Source organism: Bos indicus x Bos taurus, chromosome 1 (genome assembly GCF_003369695.1).
Source record: "Bos indicus x Bos taurus breed Angus x Brahman F1 hybrid chromosome 1, Bos_hybrid_MaternalHap_v2.0, whole genome shotgun sequence".
Classification (NCBI taxonomy): Eukaryota; Metazoa; Chordata; class Mammalia; order Artiodactyla; family Bovidae; genus Bos; species Bos indicus x Bos taurus.
This window is the reverse complement of record NC_040076.1, coordinates 65113099-65129653: the sequence shown is the minus strand read 5'-3', so window position 1 is coordinate 65129653 and position 16555 is coordinate 65113099. Positions and strand designations below refer to the sequence as shown.

The window sequence follows — 16555 nt, the reverse complement described above, 5'->3', positions numbered from 1 at the left end:
TGTGTATCTGCTAATGAGGAAGCTGCATTTAAAAGCCTGAGTTAATCCAGGGGCATCCAAATAGATGCATTGAAAGTTTCTGCTTGTTTCTAGTAGATCCTCAGTACACACTTGTTTGTTCTTCCCCTTCCCCATTTCCTTGCTTTGCATTTCTCCTCGAACTTGTTACCTTCCTCCTGTTCTGAATTCCTTCAAACACTTTCTCCATAGTGCATTTCTCCAAATACATTTCTTCTCCAATATTTCTCCTGCTCATTTTTGACTCTGTGCTCACACAAATGGGGACAGATGTGCCCCAGAACTCAATCGTACTTCAGGTTGGACACCAGTTCCATCAACGTGGTGTTTTATCCTCCTCCGACTCTGTAATCCTACACCCTGATACACACCCTGGCTGTTCTTGAAAAATTCATCCTTTTGTCTTTTTGTTTACACCTTCTTGACAAGTTAATATCTCTTTCCAATTTTATGCTTCATTAATTAACCACACCAATCTGCATTCATCACTCCTCCTACCCCCCACAACCTCTTCCAAATATGTACTCCAGACTCTCATGGAGAAAGTCTGAGAAAATTATTTTTAGGTATCCATCTGACAGTCTTCTCAGCTGAAACCTGTACAATAGGTATGTCTTCACCTGTCACAGACCCAATCCAATGCTTCATCAGCTTCACCAACTCCCTGTGTTAGTCATCTCTGAGTATTTGAAGACATGACAGTTACTTAATGTTTCCTCCAAGGGAGCATTTTGGGATAAGCTATCATCACCGTCATCTGTGATTTCCTCCCAGGAAGATTGGAAATGATGTCCTCCAAGCCTTCATTTTCTTTTAGTGTATATTTAATTAATCACCTAAGAATTAATGCAAACTTTGATTATATTTAGATTCAACTGTGGACATAAGTCCAAACTATTAATATCTCACATAAGAAATATACCTAATTTTGTGCATCATGCACATTCCTCTAACTTCTGGAATCCCAGAATTTAACAAACAAATATACATCCAATTTAACTGTGAGTTTACAGATTTCAATTAGCATTCCTGAATCAGCATTCCTCTTTACCAGTCAGAGTCCTTTAAAGTTTATCTTTGTTACTATAGCCCTAACCCTACTGTGTTGACTGTTGGAAAATCAGACTATTGACCCAGTTAAGCCTCAGCTGAGGAAATCACCTGTTAGATCTCAACCAGTATTATTTGGACCAAGTGAGAAATACTTCGAAGCTAGTAAAAGATCACATCATAAAACTCCTTCTGCCTCCAGGACACACAAATTATCCTAACTGTTTCAAAACAGTACATCCTTACAGAGTGTTTGATGTCTAAGTTGTCATTCTTTAGGTTTCACTATTCTAAAAACCCCCTCCCACCAAAAATGTCTTGGATTTCCTGCCTCTTCAAGCTTTTGCCCATCATTCCTATTCATAGTGACTCCCTGAGAAAGTAATCTAAGCCCACTTTATCCCCTTGATTCACTCCTAACCCTTTGCGATACAACCTGCCCAGATCACTCTATTGAAAGTACTTTCTTTAAACAACAATAATCGCCCCTTACTATTATGTCATGTTCTATTCAAAACTTACATAAAAGTGTCAGTGCCTAATAATCGTATTAATGCAGAGTTAACTACTTCCAATGTGTTGGTTTCTTTCTTTCCAGTCTTCTTATTTGCGCATGTATGTAAATAAATAGGATCTGGGGTCTCATGCAGCCAGAGACCAAAAGTAATAAAAAATAATCCTAATCTTCATTTGCTTCTCCTGAAAACACTAAAGAGCATCCAGTATATGACCCACAGCAACACTTTTTAAAATCCTCTTTCCCCAATTTTCCCTGGACTCCAACCCTCTCACACCACTTCCCCGAGCTCTTATCTTTCCCAAGCAACTCAGGCCTGGATCACAAGTACCTTGTGGCTTGCCTCTGCCTCCCCCTACCTTGTGCCACTAGAAAATGTCAGAGAGTAGGTCCTCATCCACTTTTCACAGCACATGCACACACACGCACGCACAAAACATTGATTTACATGGTAAGACTGAAGTTCAAGGATTGAGGGAGTGGGAATGAGCAAAGCAGAATTTTCTGTAGGGAGCAGATAAGGGATGGAAAAGAGGCTATAAATACTCTTAAATTAATGATGTTTTTAAAAAAGTATATGATGTTGTCTTTCTCTGTCTAACTTAGTAGAGATTATTATACTAATTAAATGTGTAATCTAAACTGTAATACAAATGAACTTATTTACAAAACAGAAACAGGGAATTCTCTGGTGGTCCAGTGGTTAGGACTCCATGCTTTCACTGCCAAGGTTCAGGTTTGATCCCTGGTCGAGGAACTAAGATCCCGGAAAACATGATCATGGCCAAAAAACAGACTCACAGACTTAGCAAACAAGCAGGATGGGGAATAAGTTAGGAATTTGAGATTAACAGATACAAATTACTATATATAAAATACATAAATAATAAGGCCATACTGTAGAGCACAGAAGGGCTTCCCTGGTGGCTCAGTGGTAAAGAATCTGCCTGCAATGCAAGGGACATAGGTTCAATTTCTGGGTTGGGAAGATCTTCTGGAGGAGAGTATGGCAACCCACTCCAGTATTCTTGCCTGGAGAATCCCATGGACAGAGGAGCCTGGCAGGCTACAGTCCATGGGGTCTCATAGTCGGACAGGACTTAGTAACTTAGCACGCACACGCAGTCATGCTCTAATACAATTTTACGTTCTGTTTTTTAATGGAAACATCATATTTTATGCTTTGTCCCATGTCTTTTCAAACTCTTTGAGTGTAGATGGTTTTTCATGTGGCATAATTACCCAGTACATGTTTACAAGATAATTCCTTTATTTTCCGGTATTTAGATTGTTTCCATTGTTATTATTATGAATCATCCCTGGCTAAACACAACCCTTTTCTCCTCAATATCCCCAAACCTGGAGTAGTTGACTTGCCTCTTTTCTTCCTGGATCTCTGTCCTTTCCTGTGTTCTATGACATCATGTAAACCTGCAACACAGGCCATCTCCAACGTCCTGAAATACTTTCTTGTCTCTGCCTTGTCTCCATCACCCTCTTGGGAGAGAGAGAATTACTTACTCTCCTGCTGCTCCTTTCTTCTTCCTTCTTGTCTTTCTTATCTTTTCTTCTCTTTCTTATCGCCCACATCGGCCCCTCCCCTCTTTATTCATTTGCTAGGGCTGCCTTTACAAAGTACCACCGACTGGGTGGCTTAACCAATAAAGATTTGTTTTCTCACAGCTGAGGAGGCAAGATGTCTGAGATCAAGGTGTCGGCAGCTGGGTTTCTTCTGAGGCCTCTCGATTGGCTTGTAGTTGGCTACCTTCTCCCTCTGTCTTCATGTTGTCTTCCTTCTGAACGTCTCTGTGTTTGAACTTCCTCTTCTTATAAGGACACAGTAGTTTGGTCAGGGGCCACCCCAACAACCTCATTTTAACTTAATCACTTGCGTAAAGACCCTATTTCCAAATGTGGTTATATTCTAAGGTAGTAGGGATTTGGACTCACACATAGGAATTTTGAGAAGACAGTTCAACCCAATTCAGCCTGTGCTTCCTCCATTTTCTTTCCAATTATCAGTTAGTGATTCCCACTTTATTGGACTTTCTTTGCCTTAGAGGCAAATGGTTACTTGCTATTGATAAGAAATACCCAGCTTTGGTGAACTAAGAAGAGGAATTCCTTGAGCAGCAGAGGGTTTTTCTAGCCCACTTCATTTCCCACCTATCACCCAAATTCCCCACAAATATACATCTCTGCAGGCAGAAATCTAACTTCACCCAACATAATTCCAGCCCCAAACTTGGTGTAACTTGTAGGCCATATTTCAGGAAGTCCGTCCCAACAGTCATATTTGGAAGCCATTCTGCCTTCACTGTGGAACCTCATTTACACTCAATTATCTACTTTATCTTCCTCTCACTATCTTCCACATCTCCCATATTTTACTTTTTAAAATCTAACAAATATCATTCATTCCTATGACATTAACTATTACTTCTCTACAATATGTTTTACAAATCTCTCCCCCAACTCCAAATCCCATATGGGAATTGCCATGGGTATGTCCTGCCTCAATAGGATCCATACTGAAGACATCATAGTCCCAGCCAGACTTGCCTTTCTCTCAGGCTTTCTAGATCTGTTAATGACACAACCACTCTTTCACACTCAACCTGCAATTACACCACCACCACCCACTGCACAGCAAGTCCTTGGAGTCATCATGAAAATTTCTTTCCTCCGTTGCATTGAATTGTGTGCCATGTCTATAAGATGATGATTCCCATCTACATAAAAGTTACCAAGGTGACTTGTTGAAGACATAGATGCCCCAGACTCCCCCACCCCAGAGATTCTAATTCAGTAGGTCTGGGATGATACACAGGATTCTATCCAGATGATTTCCATTCAGATTGGCTCTAGACCACACTTTAAGAAACATTGCCATAGAATTTGCTCCCAAGATGTCTTTGGTATCTATACTCTCCTTTCTTTTCTTAACACCACCTGATTTGGACTTCACTTCCTCTTACCTGGCTGTTATAAGGGCCTTCTAACTGATCCATGTGTCTTCCCATCCCATCCTTTCCTACACCTTACTGCCAGACTTAGCTTACTAAATTATTACTCAGAAATCTTTAAATCCTGCTGTTACCTCTCTCTCACTGCCCAGCCAATCAAATGCAGACTCCCAAGACAAGTGGTTCACTATTATACCTTTCAAACACTTCACTCTTCCATGTCCTCTACCTATCAGCCAACCTGGAACCGTCACCAAACTAGGACAATAGTCTAAATTTTCCTGCCTGGATGCTTTATGCTCTTTCATCTACCTAGAATTTTCTCTACTTCCCTCACAAGTATCCACCCATCCAAATCTCACCCATAATTTAAAATTCCCTTGTGGTACAGCTGGTAAAAAACCTGCCTGCAATGCAGGAGACCTGGGTTCAATCCCTGGGTTGGGAAGATCCCCTGGAGAAGGGAAAGGCTACCCACTCCAGTATTCTGGCCTGGAAAAGTCCATGGACGGTATAGTCTATGGGGTCGCAAACAGTTGGACATGACTGAGCAACTTTCACTTTCACTTTCATCTTAAATACTACTTTCTTCACTGAACTCTTCCAATATTTTTCTCAGAGTATTTGAGAGTAGGAGCTATGTCTCCCTCATTTTCTTACAACCTGCAGGACCCAGCATATGCCCTCTTCCAGACAGTAGAATCACAAGTATTTGTTGAAGAAACTCCCTGATAGCTCCAATCCCATCCTCCTATAAATAGACTAGATGGCATTTCTCTAAATGCATTCACTGATGTTTGCCAACACCGCAGTGCACATTGCCCTGTTCAACCCTTTTAGACAGCATGCTGGCTCTTTTTACAGTACATCTCCATCAACCTGCACTTAATTCCTTGGAAAAGATGTTGGAGCTATCTGCAAACCAGACTATTCTGTTGTGTGTGTCTTTTATTGTTCATGTGTAAGAATGTTAAATATGCCCTGCACCAGGAATTATTCCTGAGGGAACATTCCTGTTTATATTTCTCTTCCAAAATCATTCCAGTTACCCATTTCCTTGTTTTTCTATCATAACGTGCCATATTGCAGGGTCTTCTCTTTGCCCAAGGGCAGAGACTGTCATGGTACCTAGCATAAAACCTGGCATGTGGAGAGGGACAATAAATCATTTGAATAAGTGAATATATAGGGATTGGACAGGAATGCTGACCTTGAAGGACCTTAGCAGGATTTGGGTCCCAGCAGTTAGATTAGGTCAAGGCAACTCAGCCCTGGAGGAGCAGTAGATAAGGGCCCAGATTAGAAGACTAAGTACAAGGCCATTAAAAGGAGCCAAAACCTGGGTTCGGGGGCCATGGAGATCATGAATGGTATTGGAAGCAGACCAAGACAGACTGAGATTAAAGGGCTCAGGGTTTAGATTACTAAAGGAGGCTGAGAGATTTTTAGCATCAGTTTTTAGTAAAGAAGATTTAACTGCTCTAAACCATTAGTTTTGTCACTATAAAGTAGAGATAAATACGGGAGCCCTAGAAGGTTGTTGTGAGAATTAAATGTCATCTGACAACTATTTGTTGAGTGACTACTATGTTCCTTGCTCTATGCTGGGTGCTGAGTAAGGGATATAAAGCCCTTAGCTTTACACTCAAGGGCAAGGTCAAGTATCCAGGTTTCTGTCCTGGACATGAAAAAATGTCATCTAAATCCGATGCTAGCTCATCTTTTTTGTCTTCTCATAAAAGACTTTTAAAAGTCTAAACAATTAATTTAAAAAAAAAGAAGTCTAAACAAAGTGATTTGAGTGATTTGAATCCTCTTTACCCATGATCTTACTTATTACCTCTAAGAACTCCAACGAGTCACTCAAAGCCTGATTTTTCACCACATAAATTATGCTGCCATTTCCCTCAAATTTTAGGTTTTCTGAAGAATTTAATGAGCCACTGTTTTATTTTATCTCTCTCCTCCATCTTTCCTAGTCTGGGCTGAAACTCTCTGTAGTGAATTACCCTGAGCCTCACCTAGCCATAGCTGTTGCTAACAATTGTTTGTCCATTGTGATCACAACTGCATCTACAAGTTACTTCCAAATTCTTGGATAGATATTACCAACTTCTAACAATATGTTTGCCTCTAATCCACCAATGTTGTTGAGAGTATCCAACTCATACAATTTAGTTGAGTCCAGCGCAACTTTGGAGGGACTCTCAATGAAGCAAAGAAACCAACTGTGGAAGGTGATACTCAGATCATCCAGTACACCTCCCAATCTTCTGACTTTAGAAATACTGAGGCCAATTCTCTAGTTTCATTTACATCCCTGAGCACAAACTTCAAATCCTGATTATTAAATGTTACCACAGATTCTCTTTCTCCTTTGATAAATTGAAAGAATTTTTACTTCTAACTTTAGTCTCTGTTGAAGATGCTTTTCAAGTTATTTTGACCACTTCACTTAAACTAAGCAGAGCTTTATTTTCCAGTAGAATTTGCAGAACACAGTTGCAAAATATATAAAGTATTGATAGCAGAAAAAGGAAAAATAGATTAAATCCATGATTTTAGTGGGAAACATCAACACTTCTCTCTCAAGAGTTGATAGAACAACTGAACAGAAAATCAGAAAGGATATAGAAAAACTATGGGGTTTCACATGTATAAAGAATTGACTTATATTTTAGAAACAATCTTAGGACTTTTAAAAATAATTTTCAATTTACTAGCTATTGCCTGAATATTATTGGACTTCCAAAAGTCTCACAAATTTGCTTTAGTCTTGTTCTTTGAGATATTAGCAATGTTCTCAGTGTCTTATATTTACTCATTCATTCTATCATTCAGTACAAATATATTAATATCCGCGATAGTCAAGATATTGTATTGGATGCTTCAATGGATTTCATTGTCTTTGAAATGTTAATAATTGCATTCCATGGTGGGGGAGCTCTTTAGCAATAATATATAGTATGAATAAAATAAACTGTTAAAAATTTATAGACTTAAATTAGTAAGAATGAAATGACTTTCCAGAAGTCACAGAATAAATAGGAACAGAGGGAGCAACAGAACCCCTGTCTCCTGGGTCAGCCCAGTGCACAGGGCCCTTGGGCTGGCCTTGGATTGAGAGTTTCTGCTCCACAGCATGCTGTTAGTCTGAACATCTGCGTTTAGCAGGAGATGTTCCCACTCTCTACTCCAGGGCCTCTTCCTGTTTATCCTCTCCTCAAATTTACCTCCCCACATTCAACATGATATTGCACCAAAACTCTTGCCTGGAGAAGACCCAAAGCTGGCTTCTTCTTCTGGGTTTTGGGTTTATTAGAACCACCTTGGGGTCTTTATTATTGTTTGTGATATGCCAAGTATAGTAAATCCTTTCCATTGGGAAATCTAGAATGATTTGTCTTAGAGTCATTCTTAAGACAAGAATGACTTGTCTTAGAGTCAGGATTCTAGATTGTATGATCTTCCAGACAATCTTCCTGGGTTACAAACTCCATGCTGCTACTGAAGAGGGAGCGGCACATAACGGTTCGTGGTAGACCAAAACCTCCCTCAAGAAGCCAGCGGCGCTTAGCTTTGGCCCTGGCTGATATCAGGGGAATATCCTCCTATGTCCATGGTGCTCAACCAGGGAAAGTTTGTCCCCCAGTGACATCTGACGATGTCTGGAGACATCTGGGGCTGTTACAACTGTGGGAATGCTATTGGCATCCAGTGAGCAGAGGTCAGGGATGCTGGCAGACATCCTACAGTGCACAGGACAGCCCCCACAACAAAGAATTATCTGACACATAATGCCAATAGTGCCTGAGAGGAGAAACCCTTTCCTAGATTCTTGCTCTAAGGTCCTGCAACTCCTCCATGAAATATCATCTTTAGGGGAATTAAGCCTTTTCCTTCTTTCTGAAGCATGATTTCAATGTTTTTCAAATCAACGTCTTACATTCTTTTAAGGCTGCCATCTATGGGGTCGCACAGAGTCAGACATGACTGAAGCAACTTAGCAGCAGCAGAATGTGACAATCCTGCTTTGCCTTTAAGAAATAAAGGCTGCTGTCTGACTGTGTGCATCGGAGAGGCAGGATCATCCCAGAGCCGCCTTTTCCACTCTGTTTCCTCCCCCACCGAGCTGCCTCTCTGGACTACTGAAAGAGCTGAATCCCGTGACCTCCTGGCAGCCCAGCCTGGCTTGCCTTGACCAGGCACTGCAGCCAGTGGAGCCGGCCCTTGGGGGGCAGGTCCCTCCCTGAGATGTCCTGAGGCTGCTGGGGCTATCAGCTGCCAACCTGTCTGGGTCAGGCCTGCTGCCAAGTTGATTAATAAGTGCTGGGCTGATACTTCTAGTAGAGCTCAGACCTGCTGATTTTATTTCCCACTTGCTTAGATCATTTCATTATTAAATTAAAGGTGGTTGTGATTTAAACTGAACTGTCAGGCAGCCTGGGGACGAGCACAGGGTTTGGTAAAGAAACTGAACCTGGTACTGCACTTACTAAAGGCAATCTCAATTTTTTCTTTCTCTCAAAGAAATAATTCAAAACTCCAAGGGCTGGAATTAAGAACTAGAACCTTCCCCTGCTGTGTCAGGAGCCCACATAGTGAGGCTGCCACACCAGGAAAGGGAGCTGATTATAAATAGCACAAAGAGCAGCATCAGTCAAAACTCACTGATGTGCCTGAGCAAAATGTTAAAAGAAATAGCTTCTGAAACAGGAAGCAATGATTTTCTTATATTTTTGTAATTTAAAATGCTAAGGAATGAAGACAGTACATATACATATAGGTTAAACGTTCTCACACACACACACACTCTTACACACACACACACACACACACACACACCCTGCATACCCACACAGAACCCAACTGAGCCCCTTTAAGGAAATGATGGATAATTATTAAATTGAAAATAGCAAAATCACAAGTTGTCAGAGCCTCACAGAGGGAGCAGCTGTCCTTTTTATGTGATTTATTTAGAAAGTCTGTGGTTTCCCCTTTTGAAATAATTTTCCTGTATGTGTGTGTGTTGTTGTTGTTGTTGTTTTTCTAGCTGCGATGGAAACCATTTGAGATTCCAAAAGCTTCTCAGAAGAAAGTGGACTTCGTGAATGTAAGTCAATACTATCCATGCCTGCCCGCCACTCTCTTCTCTCCCATGGTGGGCGATACAGCCACTTTCAGGCTGGATGCCAAGCAGAAGCAGCCTTGGAGGCAGGCAGCAGACAGAGCACCACCTGCCTCTGCCTTCCAGGCTGGCCAAGGGATGTCTTACTTACCAGCACCATATGGCCCCTGACACCAAAGGGCACTCGTGAGCTATTTACAACATCTCCAAACAGCCAGTGGAAATCGAGCATTTACTGACTTCAGGTTTCTTTGTTCTTGGCTAGAACAGGGGTTCTAAGCCTTTTTGTTCCAGGGACTCCTTTGATAGTCTGGAAGCCTATGTTTTTAAATGCATAATTTAAATTACATAAAATTACAAAGTAGCCAATTATATTGAAATATAATGATAAAATATTCAAATAACAAATTTGGCTTGCTTTAGAGTAATATATATGCTGCCTTTTTAATGCACTAAATCACAAGATCTATGAAAAGATCTAATAACTATGGTTATTAAATGTATGAGCATAAATGATATTTTGAGATATCTGAAACGACTATACTGTTACAGGCACTTCTAAAACCACTAGGGTTTGTTACTTACATTCATTCACATTAATTCAAGGAAATGATAAATTTCAGTCAAAAGTTAGAGAAATACATATATCATTTTTTTTTCTCATCCAAGGTCATGAACTCTCCAAAATGGATCCCTAGTTTAGAACAGCATCAACTCAGGGTGGCAACTTCGGTTAGCGCAATGATGATTAGAAGTTCTGATTGGTAGTTACAGGTGCTGGGATTATTGGAACATCTCTGCTCAGAGAAAGCATATGTAGGGGAAAGGCCAGGAGCTATAAGAAGGTGGGGCTCAAAGAAGCCGGGGGAGGGTTCTGCAGACCAACCTCAGTCCATGGCTTACTTAGGGAAGAGTCCAGGTACCCAGCCTTAGGCCAAACTGTTTGTATCCTATCAAATTCTTTATCCATATTAAATGCTCCAAGCCATGTGCAAGGCTCATCAAAATAGGCCCCAAACTTGCAAAATGAGTTAAAATACCAAAAGAAATTCCTCACCCTGGTTGAATTATGGATATCTGGAGAGCAGAGCTCCCTCCTTTCAGAAAGGCCCGTGTGTTAAGGTCTTTGGGACTGTGGGTTATTAGCAGAGAGGATTACAGTTGGTCAGAATACTTTCCTCTATCCTGTTCTGGAAAGATTAGGGCTGACCCTATTTGTAAGCAGACAGCTGCCCAGGTAGTGATGTGTTATCTGAGGATCATTCACTGGGCCCTAATGCTGCAACCTTCCTCCCCAAGCTTCCTAGATGCCTGATTTTACCTCCAAAGGAAACTCTTCTTCAGGGTGATCTTAAGCACTACACTGATAAAATGTCAAGTAATGAACTGATGTTCTCTAAGGTCAATTCTGATGGAGCCATTAAGTCAATCCAGATCTAGGGCCATGCCTAGCAATGAGGGTGGGCCGCCATCTACAAAACATAAGTCAGTCAATTCCAGGCTCCCCATAGGAAGCCTGGTCCCAAAGTGAAGACCCTAGTAGAACTTGCCTCTGATTCTCAGGGACCTAGGCTGGCTGCATTCACCTTTCCCTCTTGTGCGGGTCTCTCCCAGGGCCTGCACACCTTGTGTGGAGCTGGAGACATCAGGTCCAACAATGGGCTTGCTATCCACATTTTCCTCTGTAACACCTCCATGGGGAATAGGTAAGTGGCTCCGACCTACAGCAGGTCAGCCCCCTTCCCTAAGAGCTGCTGCCCAGAGGGTGAAGGCTGGGTGGTTGTTTTTGTTACTGCTTTTTTCTTTTAACCCCAAAGCAATCTTAATACACATTTAAGAATAATGACAATAAATGAGCATTTCTATCTTGACTGACTCCTGTGACATAAATAGGAATGTCCTGTGTGTGTGTGCTAAGTTGCTTCAGTCGTGTCTGACTCTTTGCAACTCCATGGACTGTAGCCCGCCAGGCTCCTCTGTCCATGGGATTCTTCCAGGCAAGAATATTGGAGTGGGTTGCCATTTCCTCCTCCAGGGGATCTTCCCAACCCAGGGATCGAAACTGTGTCTCTTTGACTGGAAGGCGGTGGGGGTGTGGGCTGGTGGGTTCTGTACCACTAGCACCACGTGGGAAGCAAGAATGTCACATAACAATGCAAGCAGAAAAGGAAAAATGGGGCACTGGAAGCTGGAGTAGTCCAAGAAGCATTTAGACCTTAACCAGGTTTGAGTCAGAATGTCCTTAACTTCTAAGGTTCCCCAGGGCTGTTCTTGAGTCCAAAGTCATACTACCTGAGCAGTCATTAGGACTACCTGTTGGTGGCAGGTCAAACTGACAGACTAATAACTGTGTAAGCTTAAAGATCCTGAATAGGAGAACTTACATGTTAGATTTTTTTTTCAATCAGAAAAACTTATATATAAAAGGTATTTTTCCTGTTTCTTTGGAAAGCAGAGTATCATAACAGTTTTGCCCACTACCTCTGGAACCAGACCACTGTGTTCAAAGCCCAGTCCTTTCTTCCTGACTGAGCGACCCTGGACTAGTCATTTAACTTCTCTGAGCCATGAATCAGGGCCAAGATCATGGCCCCATGACAAGACACTAGAGATGTTCGATGTGATATGAGGCCCCTCCTCTCCCTCTCTATTTGAGCTATTAAATGCATTAGCCTTTGTTCGGTTCCTTTTACTTTCCATCCACCCTCCTGCCTCAGAGCAGCCTTCTGCCTGGAATGTTCTCCTACATCACTCCCATCCCCAAGTCCTTGCCTAGATGATTTCTTCAGATCTCAAGTCAAACATCCCCTCTTCAGGAAAACCTTGGCTGCCGCCTCAGACTAGATCAGGTCCATTATTCTCTCAGTTTCCTGAACTTGACTTTCATGGTGCCATTACAGTTTATGAGATGGTTCTGTAATTGTTGGATTGCAGTCTGACTTGCTACTAGACTCTAAGGCTCCATGAAGGCAAAGATGAGGTCATTTTGCTCATCATTTTATGCCTAGCACTAAGCCTGGCACAGCCTATCTACTGAGCAATAATTTGTGCAGTGAATTAATTTGTCTGGACATTGTTAAAATAGAAAATCATAGGAATTATTCTATATGTTTCAGATGTTTTTACAATTCAGATGGAGACCTCTTGATTGGTGAGTTTTAAAGACTTTAGATCCTTTCATTAGTAATTGATCCCTAGTTATAAGCTGCTTTTTAATTGTATACATATTACTGTCCTTTCAATCTGTCTTATTTAATGTAGTCTACAGACTGAGGTGTAATGGCAATTGGTGGTCTGGAAAAGATTCCTTGTACCTTCAAGCCCATACCCTATTTCCTGGTCTCCCTGTCTTTACTCATTTCTTCTGGGCCTTTCTGATATGCAAGCTCTGGGCAACTTAAAAGAAATAGAGGGTAAAATCAACATGTGATTAACTTATTGAGATAACTCTATTTACCTTCAAACTTACCCAAGTAAAGATCATCTGTCATTGATATCTGCAAATTTGTATAAATACAAATTTTCATGAAACCATCAAGATGGAAAGTCTAGTAGGGATTTCTCTGGTCTCCTGATTCTTTTTTTTTTTTTTTTCTTGATTCTTTTTTGATGATCTTAGTACTGATATTTTGGAATGAACATTTTGATGTAAACCTTAGACATGCAAATGCCAGCTTCCTGCTGGAACTATCAGAGATGGGTCTTTTTCCATCCTATTTCTGCTGCCCTTTCTGGTCAAGCCACAGAACTGTGCAAATACAAGCTCCTTATCTGGCAACCAAACATAAGAAAAAAGCAGAGTCAATTTTTTCATTCATGCTTTTCTAGAAATAGCCAACTTAAGTTGTCAATTCTGACATTTTCCCCCATAAAACTCAATGAAGAACTTTTCATTTGGAATGAAAAAGCAAATGCCGCCCTTAAGCCTTTCACTCTTCATGAAGTGGTTCTTACATGAAAGGAGTTACTCACTGCTGCCTTGTCTTTTATGTTAGTTCCCCAGAAAGGGAAACTTCTCATTTACACTGAGTTTGGCAAGATGCTTGTTCAGCCCAACGAGATCTGCGTCATTCAGGTTGGTGATGTGTCCCCCTCTCCTCCCAGCTTCTCCCTAATTTGGGAGCAATCAGATGTTGCAGCTGCTGCTATTTCTAACTCTGAAATTTCTCTATCATGTCTGGGCAATGGGGAGGGAGTTTGAGTTATACAGAAGGCTCCCTGTGTAGAAGGATTAAGCAGCCTTCTGTGCCTACTTTGTTTTAAAATAGCACACAATCACAAAGCAAAGAGCATTGTCAATTTACTTTCCTTAATATTTCTGCACACTCTGGATGATACTCTGGAGGGGACAGAAGGCAGTGAAGATGGATTTCTTTAAATTTTGGTGAAATCAGGGCACTGTTATCTCTGAACCCAGTGAGAGTGTAGGCTAGAATTGGTTTGGGTCACATATGTGATTGGAGGTTAACTTTTTTTAACTCATCTTTCAGCTGGTCACCTCTCCAACATAGCTCAGCAGACTATAGAATTATTTGTGCATGTGAGGTTGGCTGTAGCTCTTGGGCAGCTTCTTTATAACTATAGGTATGACTGGTGAGAGCACACCAGTGTCTACTTTCTGTTCCAGAGAGGAATGCGGTTCAGCATCGATGTCTTCGAGGAGACTAGAGGCTACATCCTGGAGGTTTATGGAGTCCACTTCGAGTTGCCTGACCTGGGACCAATTGGTAAATCTTCAATGCAAGCTTCTAAGCCTGACTTGAGATATAGGACATGAATAATTGCATGAAAGTTAAACATCCATCTCTCCTCCTTATCTCACTCAAACTACAACTTTCCTCTCTAGACAACTTCTTCTCCAGACCAAGTGTCATTGGGAATTTCAGAACATATTAGAGTCCCCTGAACAATCACAGACGTCTTATTTCAGGCCTCTAAGTTCAGGGGCTCCAGGTGGTATAGTTGACCCATTTGATGAGATGATATGAGATGATAGCTTCATTAATTAGCTGGTCAGTGCACCAGTCCATCAGTTTGTCCCAGTTCCCATGTTGTGATGAGGGTAATGACCAGAACCACATCAAGGATGGCAAAAGCCTCTTCCCATCACATACATGCATAACAGAGAACAACCCAGCCCAACCCACAATAAATCTTTCTCTAGAATAGTATACAGACCATTGGAGAGCAAGACAATCTGTAATAGATTTCAGGTTATACAGTGTCAACCCTAGAGGATATAAAGTCTGGGTTGCTGTGAGCCAAGTTTCCAGGAACAGCTTCTTAACAATCATAAGTTGATGGAAAGTTGAGGAGAAATAAAGAGGCGAGGAGGAGAAGGGGATGACAGAGGATGAGATGGTTAGATGGCATCACTGACTCAATGGACATGGGTTTGGGTGGACTCTGGGAGTTGGTGATGGACAGGGAGGCCTGGCGTGCTGCGATTCATGGGGTTGCAAAGAGTCAGACATGACTAAGCGACTGAACTGAACTGAAAGAGGAAAGGGACCAGTTTAAGAAAAAGTGTACAAGTGGGAGTGGATTTTGTAGATAGAAGAAAGATCATTTTCTTGTCAGTGGCTTGTGTGTAGACAATAAAGTGGGAAAAACCATAATAATGGCAGGGGCTATGTGGCTATGGAAAGGGGAAATGGACTGAAAAAAAGTCAGTCTATGGATGTCACATTCCTACTGAGCATCTTCTACAAAATCTACATACTTAAGAGTCCAAAAGTGTGCCTCACTCAGTGCTGTGAAGGAGCTAGAAATCACAGCCTCCATGAGGCAAATGAAAACCTTCCAAAGTGAACCAAGGTCCCCCACCCACAATTATTCTGGCAAGCTGGAGGCAAAGAGAGCAGGATCTGAGAAGTGGAGGTGGTAGGAGGGGATGTTCTCAAACCATCTCTCGAGTGACAGGAGTGGTTGGGGAAATCGGCCCTTGGTTTCATCTTTGGCGTGTTTGCTGAAGGTGGTGGCCACACCTCCCAGCTCTTCCCTTTCCTTGTCAACAGATTTTTTAAGAGCAAAACAGGGACAGGCCAGCATGTGCCTTCTGGTCAGTCCCCTGGGGGATCCAGATAGTCAGAGGAAGGTGGGAGGCAGCCGAGAGGCAGCTGGAGCCACGGTGGGCCGTCTGTCATCCTGCTCTCCATCCGCTCTTCCCACTTTGGTCTGGTTTCCTGCTGCTCCACAGCCAGCAGAGCCTCCAGGTGCCATGCCACATGTACCCTCTGGAAAAAATATATAATTGACTAACCAGCTGGGGGCCTATTTTTTTTTAACCCCAGGAACTAGAAATGATAAAACACTCCCTAGGTCTCTCCTCTCAGAGTTAAATTATGTTTTTGCACTTAGATTTTTCATTTCTGATCTTCTGATTTATTTTCTTTCTCTGGAGGGAACACTCACAAAGCAAAGGTGAGCAGGCAGGTCTCCCTCAGTGGCAGACAGATTTGTCAGGCTGCAGAGCAATGTTGCAGACGTGGACTGATTCTGAGTCCTGTCTAAGGAGCAGAGGCGTGCCTGAGGCTACAGTGTGTAACCTTCTCCTTCTCAAGGACTGTCGATGAGTTCTAGAGTTGTCAGAGTTTTATTAGGAAAAAAGCTCTAGTATTCTATCATATCTTCCCTTTTCCTCTTTTCTACTCTCTTCCTCTCTTCCCCTCCCGTCCCCTATAGTGGTAAGGTAATGCATGGAAAATGTTTATAAACCATATTCACTCTACAACTTTAGGAGGTAATGCTGGTGAAGATATTTTCAGGATTTCTTTTTCTGAGCAAATTTCTTGGGTCCTCCTTGAAAGGTACCAGACTGGGATTCCAATGAGTCTTTCAACAAGGATAGCAAATTGTGGAGTGGCTTTTGACGTG

At 41.8% G+C, this 16555-nt stretch overlaps 1 protein-coding gene across 1 annotated transcript in view; it reads left to right on the top strand.

The window, feature by feature from the left end:
- HGD (homogentisate 1,2-dioxygenase) overlaps nt 1–16555 on the top strand; it is a 42780-nt gene that overhangs the window by 13268 nt on the left and 12957 nt on the right. Inside the window, exons 5-9 of the mRNA XM_027530693.1 lie at nt 9605–9664; nt 11294–11385; nt 12796–12830; nt 13675–13754; nt 14307–14406. Coding sequence (XP_027386494.1) covers nt 9605–9664; nt 11294–11385; nt 12796–12830; nt 13675–13754; nt 14307–14406 — 367 coding nt within the window. The remainder of the gene's footprint in view (nt 1–9604; nt 9665–11293; nt 11386–12795; nt 12831–13674; nt 13755–14306; nt 14407–16555) is intronic.